Source organism: Drosophila yakuba, chromosome 2R, assembly GCF_016746365.2.
Source record: "Drosophila yakuba strain Tai18E2 chromosome 2R, Prin_Dyak_Tai18E2_2.1, whole genome shotgun sequence".
In the NCBI taxonomy this organism is placed as follows: domain Eukaryota; kingdom Metazoa; phylum Arthropoda; class Insecta; order Diptera; family Drosophilidae; genus Drosophila; species Drosophila yakuba.
Window position 1 is genome coordinate 6,312,617 of NC_052528.2, and position 10,515 is coordinate 6,323,131.

The following is a 10,515-nucleotide window of genomic DNA, read 5'->3' on the forward strand; positions in this document are numbered from 1 at the left end:
ATGCAGCAGACGATCCTAAAACACGTATCATCCTCTGATGCCGCCACAGTTTCGCACTTTCGTTGCGCTAAATGAGTTTCAGCGGCAAAATTAAAAAGTTTATCAGAAGCAGCAAGCAGAGGTGTGTGTGTGGCAAAAAAACTTGAAACTTTTTCATGAAGTTAAAGCAAAGTAAAATCAAATTATTGTGGTTGCTCGCAGGCTGGCAAAAGGATTACGCGATGGTGGATCTCCGCCTTCCCGCTCCACTACCACCCCTACCCTCCGCCCCACTTTTCGCCCCATTTTCCTTTTCCACCCCATCATCCACCCTCTTCAGCTCCCACCTGTAATAAAACATGCCGCCACTGCATTTTGGGAAGGCTGCCAGACAGAGGGACGCCGTCTCCATAGCCAGACAGTTAGACTCGCCTGGCTGCCTGTTCACATGAAGTTGGCGCATTCTAATTGAATTTTCACTTTTTTCAGACCGCCCCTACCGCCCTCCAGCTCACCTGTGCGACTACGTGACGATGGCCTGGCACAGAAATTGAAATAATTATTTTTAATCTTAAGTACGACTTGCGCGTAATGAGATTTGGATTATCCCTGCGCCCTTTTTTCCAACTCCCCTAGACTTGTGGAAAAAGAAACTGATTGCTGTGAGACGCATAAAAAGTATCTGTGTGTTTGCGGAGGACGAACAAGATGCAAAATTATTTTTCGAATGTGTCGCAGATCTTTTGGGTGGCTAAAGAATATAATTGTGAAAACCAGATACTTACTTGATAAGGAAAATTTATCTATTTGTTAAAAACTTAAAACAAACTCAGGGACATGACATGTACGGTTTTATCTTTGTTTATATGACACATCCAATTCTCCACATTCCTTATTAATATCTTCTACGTTTTGCCATATGAACTGCCGATGGACGTCTTCCACAACCTCTGCACCGTGTTCGGCAATCCCTCCAAAGACCGAGAAAATCCCTGGGTGAGAGATCCTGCATAGCTTGCAATCGTCGAGTACTTCTTTTGACTGAACCAAACCAAACCAAAGACTCGGAATCCATCAAACATTCGCTATCACTGCTATATTTGCCCTCGAAGAGGTCTAGCAATTTCAAGGCAGTTCGCAGACGACGTTGTGTTCCTTTATTGATAGTTATGGTTCGGGATTCATCCTGCTTTTCGGAAGTTCCTGCCTGCGAGACCTTATAAAATTTTTTTCCTCAAATATGCATTGTTTCTAAATTCCTTGGCAACTTTTGTTTCTGTGGTTTTTCGGCAATTCTAAGAGTTCTTTTAAAATCTTCACAAGCTTTCGACATTTTGGGTTTAATTTCCGATGATGTTATCTTAGATCTTTGTCCCTCCTGAAAATTTATTTTTTTTTTGTTTGGCTTACCGAGCTTGGCAGCTGCATCCACAGCTGAATGCACACGATCGGCTTCATTTTGGCTTAAATCGATAAAGTGTTTCAATTGAAGGAAGTACTGTCCTTCGTTCGATCTATTTTTTTCTGCCATAATCAAGAGTATTTGACTTTTTTTGCCTTTTGAAAATCTTACTACACTACGGATTTTGATTGTGTATGGTATAAATCAGGGACACCGAACAGTGAAACTTGATTTCTTTTTGATTTTCTTGACTTGGCCTACGTTGGTGCATAAATTGCCAGCAGGCAGGAAAAGTTTGGCAACCCACAACCCTCGCAAATATTGCATTTTCATTAAGTTAAAGTTTGGTTTTTAGTTTAATTTTTTCGTACCCTTTACGGCTTTCCTCCCTTCGCTTACTTAAAAACTTTTTGCGGCAAGTTTTTGGCCCAAAGTTTGCATGTGTTTATCTGTCAGTGTGTGGGTATAAACGGTTCTTATGTATGTATGTATATGTGAGTGAAAGAGTGTGTGTGAGCGCGTGTAATAATCAAAGCAAAATGACGATAGCATTGACGCTTCGCTATAAACTTTTGACGGGCCAAGTTGCTTTGGGCCAAGTTTCAAGCTGCCAACTACAGCATCGCCTCTTATACCGATTTCCTAGATTTCTCTGTCTGCCAAAAAGCAACTTACTTAGTTAGTAAGGCTGATTAGAAGAGTCTTTAGTACAAAATTTACTTAAAGGGAGTTAAGTTTCTTAATTGATCTGATTTTTTTTATTAGCATTATATATAAAGCTATTATATAAATATCATATAGCCAAACTATGACAACAATAAGTAACAATAATTAACTTTTAATATAGGTAACTTGTTAGTTTTTACTTCTTTATAGTTCTATATCAACCTTTCAAATTGTTCCCAATAAATACCATATGTGATTCTTTAGACTTAAATTTCCAATTTATCGGTGATCAAAAGTGTGAGGGCTTTAAACATTTCCACTTTTCGATTTCGCAGTCAATTTTCAGCTTCAACCATTTTCTTTAATTATCCATGGGAAATATCTGAAATTTCTGTTATCGCGCTCGTTCGTTTGCAAAACTTCGACGTTTCATAACAATAGTAAAATGCGAGGGACAAGAAATTTTAATAAACTCAAAGTCGAACTGAAAACCATTTTCACACTTGGCCGATCGTTTACAATAACTAAAAATTGAACAATTCTTTCTATCACCGCACTTTTCACAGTTTATGTCAAAATGAAATGAATAAAATATTGGCTGGCCACCCGGCGACACTCAGAAAGGGTGGATTGCCATCATCCTTTTTTTTAATAAACTTCACCCAGTTTATAAAAAATTTTTTGAATATCAATGTGAGGGGAGAATATTGTCTATTAAAAGAAATTGATTTTTTTGTGTGTATAATAATGGTAGGTCCATTGCAGATTCCGCTAAAATATTCTTTAGTGGTTTTTCAGCCTTGATTTTTTCTTGTTTTGCTGCAGTTGGGCAGTTGGGCAACTGCATATTGTGGGTTATGAAAAATGAATTAAATGCTAAAGTTATTGTTTTCGTGGCGTCATTTCATATTCAATTGTCAAGGTGAGGCACTAATTTCAACTGTATGACGCAGTGCATTACAATAATAGAGACATTGGACAGAAGCTAAGCATTAAAATTTATGTTTAGCCTTGTGTGGGATGGGTAAACTTAATTAGCCTTCATTTGGACTAAAAAGGTGCGCCATTTAAATTTATTTAATAACGCTAAGCGTCTATTTTTTCTTTTAAAGTTGTACAAATATGAATTACATTCAATAAGTATGGGTATTGCAATAGTAAATATGTGTTGTTGAAATGCACATCATGTATCCATGCTCACCTTTAGTTGCTGCCCCATTTTTTATTGCATTTGTGTACTCCAGATGTGAGCTCTGACTTGTTGACCCAAATATTGGCACAGGTCCTTGAGCACTCAACAACTTGTTGGGTCATCGTCATCTCTTCTGCCCAATGAGCAAATCATTTTTACTGGGCAATGGACACGGTACTGGCAACCGGGCAGCTGCTCTTTACTTGTACTAAGCACATCATTATGTTGGCTCAACTTTCCGATCATTTTTAATTACCCACCCAAGCCCTCTTTCCGATTTTCTCTTTAGATACTGCTTGCAGCACCCTTACTTTTTGTTCGCCATTATTTTCTTTAATGGAATGCTGCATTAATAAAAAATACGTTATGAGCGCATAATAGAAATAAAAGCTAATGTAATTACATGCCGCACTTGTTTCGCCTTGTTGCAGTGGAAAGGACGAGAATTTCCCACTCCCAGTCTGCAAACTGAAAATCCTAAAAATTTAATTCCAACAGTTAGAGCCAGTTGAGCGTTAAAAGGTGAAAAGAAGCGGGTATATGGGCATTATAAAGACTCGTAGAAGTATTAGCAGTGTATGGCGCGGAAATAAAAATTAAGAGCGCCAACTTACTATTGCGCTTAATGAAGTGAACTGAACTAAAAACAAAGACGCTTAAACTATAATGCACCTAAATACGTGTAAGCTTCTCATTGTTAATATAGACAATTTGCGAATTTTCTACTTTATTATTAGGTCTGCTTAACTAAATGAACATATTTTATTGAAAGGATTAAAAGGTTCTTCGCACTTACTTAATCACGTTGTATGCCAATTCAAGGGTATGGGAAGCTTTGAGTTTCCCCGCATGACTTTTGGATTTCTTGCACTGGTTTTCCTCGTTTTTCATTTATTTATTTTTGTATTTTTTTCCATGTTGCTCTTGTTGACTGCTGTTGGATGCTTAAAAGCTTTGCATTAACTATTAAACGCAACTTGAATCGCATAACGGCACTTGGCACACAAAGAGGGCGAATTCAGAGGGTGACGGGTAAAAAAGGAATAGAAATTCGTGTCAGAAAAAGTGGCCGCGGGTCTAAAACAATTGCAGCCAAATTATGGCTAAAAGCGGAAAAGCTGCCACGCGAATTGTACCGCGATTTGGGCCAAAAAATTTGAAGTCTGCCGATGCCAGGTGAGCATGTATACATTTCAAATAAACGCTTAGGTGCACACAATAAGCATGTGAAAATTTGGTTATTGGATTAAAATAAGATTGTGTCTCACCTGAATAATTAAATAAACATATTTCATTATAGCGTTTATTTTCCAATCAGTTAAAGTGCAATAATATGTTTTATATAGATGCCATTTTAGTTTACCTTTATCTGCCATGGGAGTTTCAAAGACAAAGCGGGGTCTTACATAAAATGCTTTACCATTTCTAGGATTTCTTTAGTTAAATATATAAATCTTAAAGAATTTTATTTGGAAAATATATGAGGAATATGCATGTGATTGATCTTATTTTTAGTTAAGTGTACCGAAACTATAGGTTTTACGCTAAATAAACTTTTATTTATTTTACTGCCACGCCTGGTCTTTAGCATCTTTTTTGCTCTTTCAGCTTGAGCGCAGCACGCGAGGGGTGCTAAAAAATTCATAGAGCACGGGTGGCAATACTGGCCAAAAAGAAGGGGGGATCGGGTGTTGTGTAGCTGAAAATTCTTGGGCCAAAGGAGTCGAGAGTTTGAAGCTGTTAGCCTGACAGGTTGCAATGCTATAAAATGCAATCAGCTGCAAAGAAAATAGGTTTCGCTTCACCAAACAGACAAACTGTGGAAGGTTTTAAGGGGAAAACGAAAAAAACTGGTGGAAAACAGTAGAGTGCATCCACAGGAGCTGTTTCTACTGCTGCTGGATGGCATAAATTAAAGCGCAACAAGAGCAAACAGACGCAGGACATATTTGCCAACGCACACACACACAGACACATACTGCAGGGTAAGAGCGGAGAAAATGCTCATGGAGTTTCCGGAATGGATACGAAAAGCGGAGTATCATCAGGTATATATATAGACAAACAGATTGTGGGCTGACTGCGGACATTCAATGAAATTGCCACAGGAGAAGACAAGACACGATGATAATGCTTCAAAGCGCTGACAACTTTCCGCTAAACAATCCTCTCCAGTTTCCTTGATAAATTTTCATTTTGCTTTTACGCCTGTGGCACTGCCATGTTTAATTGCCGGCTGTCGCTCAGCTAGACAATTGCAAATTGGTTAAGCAAAACGTTTGCGAGCCAGATAAAATATTAACATAATAACATATCCAAATTAAGTTGGTAACCTATTTGGGATAAAATCAACTAGTTTGATCTGTTACTAAATAAATGGTAATCCGAATGGTTTAACATCAGCACTGCACACACTGGAGGGCTTGACGAACAAAAAAAAGTGGCGCCCAACGTGGAGTGTTTCCGGCTTAAAACAAGTAATAGAAGAAAGCGTTGTCAATCCTATGACGCAAATACATGTTCTTGATCAGCACCGCATGCCGAGGCGATCTGGCCGTTATTTTTTTTTCACTTTTCGAAATTGGCTTTAAATTAATGAGTATTTAAAGAATTGTATGAAAGTTAAGTTAAGTTGGCTTGATATTACTTTTTATTTAATGAATTTCTTTCGGCATTTCCGAAACATTCGTATTTCTTAGCTATCCTTACAATTTTATCTCAATCAATCAATAAAGTAATTTATTAGACGCTACGCTTAACGAAAAACCGAACTGCTTTCCTAAAACCCAGGACAGCTATTCAATTTCAGCTCCGCCAGTGGCTTTGATGGACCAAAAATTGAGGAGGAAGTTAGTAAGCCAAAACCCCAACCACGCCCACACTCCGCCACGCCGCCCAATTACAACGCCCACGTCGCCCCTCGAAAATTCCGTTGCAATGTGAATTTGAATTGCAATTGCGAATGGCCGCGTGCTGGAAATTAAATAAAACACTCGCAACGAAAGGACGTTAGGATGGGAGCATCCGCAGATACAAACTTTGTCATAGGGAAAAGTTTTTCGCTGCACACTGAACCAAAATGAAAACGTAGCCGAGCGTGATGAACCATGGCAGGATGCAAAAGGGGTGGAATCTCGGCTGCGAGAGGAGCGACACCGGGATGTCCTGACATCTGCACCCAGAACAATCAACCAAAAAAAAAAATTTAATAAAATGGGGCCCTCACTCTGGTGCTGCATCAAGCTCAATTTAATTGCGTCTGACCAAAAGTAATACACAGCAAAATGTAAACAGCGATCCATCGCTTCAAGCTCGATAAATCATATGGCTCACTCATTTGTGTACTGCACTTTCATATTTGAATTATCCCATGGCCGAAAACCATCACCAACTGTCGAATCAATTGCATTTATCGGTTAGCAGCTGTATGCGATTTTTGATGGAACGCCGTAGAGCAACCACTTAGTCCTGTTATTAGCCGTCATAATTCTTGTGTAGACAACGAGCAGCTGCCACTTTGGGGGGACGGACGGACACATCTATCAATTTGCTACTGCCGACCCACATGAATTTCTCACCCTTCCCCGTATACTGTGCCATTCCGTCAATCACTTTTTGTACGAGGGGCTGCATAAGAAATTTAAATAATTTTCGGAGGAAAAAAACGTAGATAAAATGTGAGAAAACGGTATGAATAAGCAGGTTCCAACTGGCGATACTCTATATTTTATTTTTACTTAATGCTTGTTTTTTAAAAATAATAAAACAAGAAACATGCCATTAATAATTAAGTTTCCTAGAACAAACCAAATGGAAAATATTAATAATTTGTAGTATTATTTGCTTAATTGTCCATGATTATTCGTTTTAAGGTATTAAAACATATTTCTATGAGTTTCATATTCTTGGCACTTTTATGACATGTAGCGAATTTGGCAAACCATCATGAAGAAACTTCAGGGGGTATCCAGTGAAGAAAAGAAATCACATCAACACGTTGATAGGTGGGCAGGACGAAGGATGAAGTTGCGGCCATTTATCAGAGTCATGGACCCATAAATAAAACAAATAATATGAAAATATGCAAAATAAAGAAAATAAAAAACATTGAGGAACAGCAAAGAAGGAGAGAAATGTGAAAACGGACCCAGGATACATTTTCTCTAATAGATGGACTGCATGAAATGGGCCCTGAGCCCTTGGGCTGTACCCACTTAACCACCAGAACACCCTTTCTTTCCTTTCTTCGCATGTGGATAGCGTTAAACAAATGGCCAATGACCCATAATAAAAATTATTATGAATGAAACAAGAACAAGAAAAACCCATTGGGCTACTGCCAGCCCCCTCGGCATTTTACCGTCCCCTTGTTCCACCCAATAAATTGGGATGCGTGAGGCAAAGGCATGGAGAAAATACCCTGTATCCTTTGGGACCGGGGATGCCCTGAATGCGATGCCATCGCAATGTCCACTTCGGAATTATATTTGGGCTCTGTGCCAGGGCACGTGCATCAAGATTCAATTGAGAGTTCCAAACACAAAAATGGAAGCTGCTCTACAATGTCGCTGCACACTCACACTCTTACTTTCTTCTCAGTCCTTTTCTTTGAGTGTGTGCGTGTGCGCGGCGTTTCCGTTTTCTAGCACACTTTGTAGCGTCCAAAAGGAGAGATTTTTAACTTTAGAATTACATTATGTAGTAAACATTGTGTATTTATATTGTATTGTTGGGAAAGAATTTAAAAAATAATTTTATTATAATTTAATTTAATTAAGTTACCCACTTCTAACAGCTATAATTTAATAAGGAATTAAAATATATATTACATTTTATGTTATTTGTGGTATGTATTAAAATGAAAACAAAAGGTTTAAAATCAAGTAGATGAATTCTAAAGCCAAGTTTTATAATATTTAATATATTATTATTTAAATTTTTAAGAATTGGAAAAAATGCATATTGCGTATACGACTGCTTGGCTCGATGAAAGACCTATATTTTCCCTATATTTTGTTGCTGGCCCAAATTTTCTTACTTAATAATTTGTAGTAATGCAAAATCGGAATGTGTAAGCTTTAAATTTAACTCTAAAAGTTTTTGGATGCCCCACAAAATTGCCTATAGCGTATCGGGAGCCACAAAAGGGACACATCTTGATCCTGTCTCCAGACTCTGGCTAAGTGTAAAATATGAAAAATATACATAGGAGGAAAAATCAAAAAAATAAAAATGGAAACTAAACACATTTTGCACGCTTCATTGTGCCTTCACCTCTCTTAGTTCCCTTATCGGTGTTAGGGACAGACGAATGCAAATAGGGAGTGTGAGTTAATAAATAATAGAAATATTTCCTCTCAGCTATTTTGCATATTTCCCATGACCAGTTCACAACTGTTTAGAGGGCGGTGAGGTGTGCTTTTAGGGGAAGCCGTTGAACCGCTCTACGGATATGTGAATTGAAATGTTGTTTGGTATTGTTTACTTTGCCGTTTCGAGTACTTGGACTGTAAGTGAAAATAAATACATAAATATGAGACCAAAAAAGTACATACATAAATACAATATCTCTCTGTATCTGGAGGGAGTGGAACTGAAATCCATTAGCCGCCGAGTCTCAAGAGCAATGATAAAGGGCGCAGCAGCGGCGCGGAAAGCGAACCTAATAGCCTCGACTCGACGTGTTGTCCCTTTCAATTATATAAGAGGCGACCACCTCCTCCCAGGGCACCCTACCGCCCACTACACCCCACCTCCTGACCTTTTCGAGGACCCTGCGGTTTTCTTTTCCTTCCCCTGCTGCCAGCTACTTGAGAGAATTTTTCAATTTTACACGTTGCCGAAAAGAAAAGGCGTTTCCACAACAGCAACTGAGAATCGAAGCCAGCTCATTGTTATTGTTCGTGGGAGTTGGCCACGAGTCGGGGGAATATTCACTGAGAAAAATAATTCTGAAAATATGAGCTTAAGAGAACTTTAGTTTTTATACGACAAGGGTTTAAAATTTATAAAAGCACATATAGCATTGAACAGTTTGGCGAAGTCGATAAGAAAAATTACCAATTCATCAAATTAAATATTAACTAATTTCATATGTTTTGAATTAGGAACCCGTTGTTTATAAAAAAATTGCAATTGTATTCGCATTATTGTTGATATTGGAATATATGACTTTTTACATTTTCTTTGAATATTTTTAATGGAACTTAATTTTATTAATCAAAACAAAGATAGTTATTTTACCGGTCCGAACTAGTATGTATTACTATTATTCTCACTACCAATTCGCAATGCAGGACGATAAAATCCCGTGGGTGGAAAGCCCCGGCCCCCGAAAAGTAGTATCCAACAACCATTGGGGACTGGTATCCAATCCTCATCTATTTGCCTGGTGAAATTTATTGGCAACAGAATAATGCGAGGCACGTTCATTTGATTACATTAAAACGAAAGTGGCTAAAAAGGTTGGACCACAAAGAGGGCTCAGAATAGAGCGGCTAGCATACCGGAGACTGGGAGGAAATTTTTAAATAAATAAATAATAAACGCAGAACGAATTGGAATGGGCTGCTGCTTATTATGCTGCAGATAAGGTTGATACCTTGAACAAGAGGATTTTCCCATTGTCTATATTTGGCCAACAATGGATAAAACGCCCTCTTTTGTAAGTGAGTTGCGCTAATACAGCAGAATCTGATTGAAAAAGCCACGACATAATTAATTCAGTCGCAAATCAAGTGTAACTATATACGTGAATGCCAATTTGCTTATGTGCACGTTTTGAATTCGGTTACAACGTCAACAAACTAGTCGCTAATACTTCATTGAACAATCAAAATATCTTCCTATCGATAGCTAATTATACCCGTTACACGTAGAGTAAAAGGGTATACTAGATTCGTTGAAAAGTATGTAACAGGCAGAAGGAAGCGTTTCCGACCATATAAAGTATATATATTCTTGATGAGGACCAATAGCCGAGTCGATATGACCATGTCCGTCTGTCCGTCTGTCTGTCCGTCCGTATGAACGCTGTGATCTCAGGAACTACAAAAGCTACAATGTTGAGATTAAGCATACAGACTCCAGAGACATAGACGCAGCGCAAGTTTGTCGATTCATGTTGCCACGCCCACTCTAACGCCCACAAACCGCCCAAAACTGCCACGCCCACACTTTTGAAAAATGTTTTGAAATTTTTTCATTTTTGTATTGGTCTTGTAAATTTCTATCGATTTGCCAAAAAACTTTTTGCCACGCCCACTCTAACGCCCAC

The 10,515-nt window shown here is 38.3% G+C and overlaps 1 protein-coding gene and 1 long non-coding RNA gene across 2 annotated transcripts; both read right to left on the reverse strand.

Moving 5' to 3' along the window:
- Window positions 1–817: 817 nt before the first annotated feature.
- On the reverse strand, window positions 818–1,623 carry LOC26534885. Its single transcript, XM_015197363.3, is given in 1 exon segment — window positions 818–1,623. A coding segment is annotated over 1 exon segment (636 nt). The 5' UTR covers window positions 1,511–1,623; the 3' UTR covers window positions 818–874.
- Window positions 1,624–9,340: 7,717 nt separating this feature from the next.
- Window positions 9,341–10,062, reverse strand: LOC120321175. Its single transcript, XR_005560765.1, has 2 exons — window positions 9,841–10,062; window positions 9,341–9,751 (listed from the first exon to the last, which is right to left on the reverse strand). It is a non-coding gene; the product is annotated as an uncharacterized LOC120321175 (long non-coding RNA).
- Window positions 10,063–10,515: the final 453 nt, after the last annotated feature.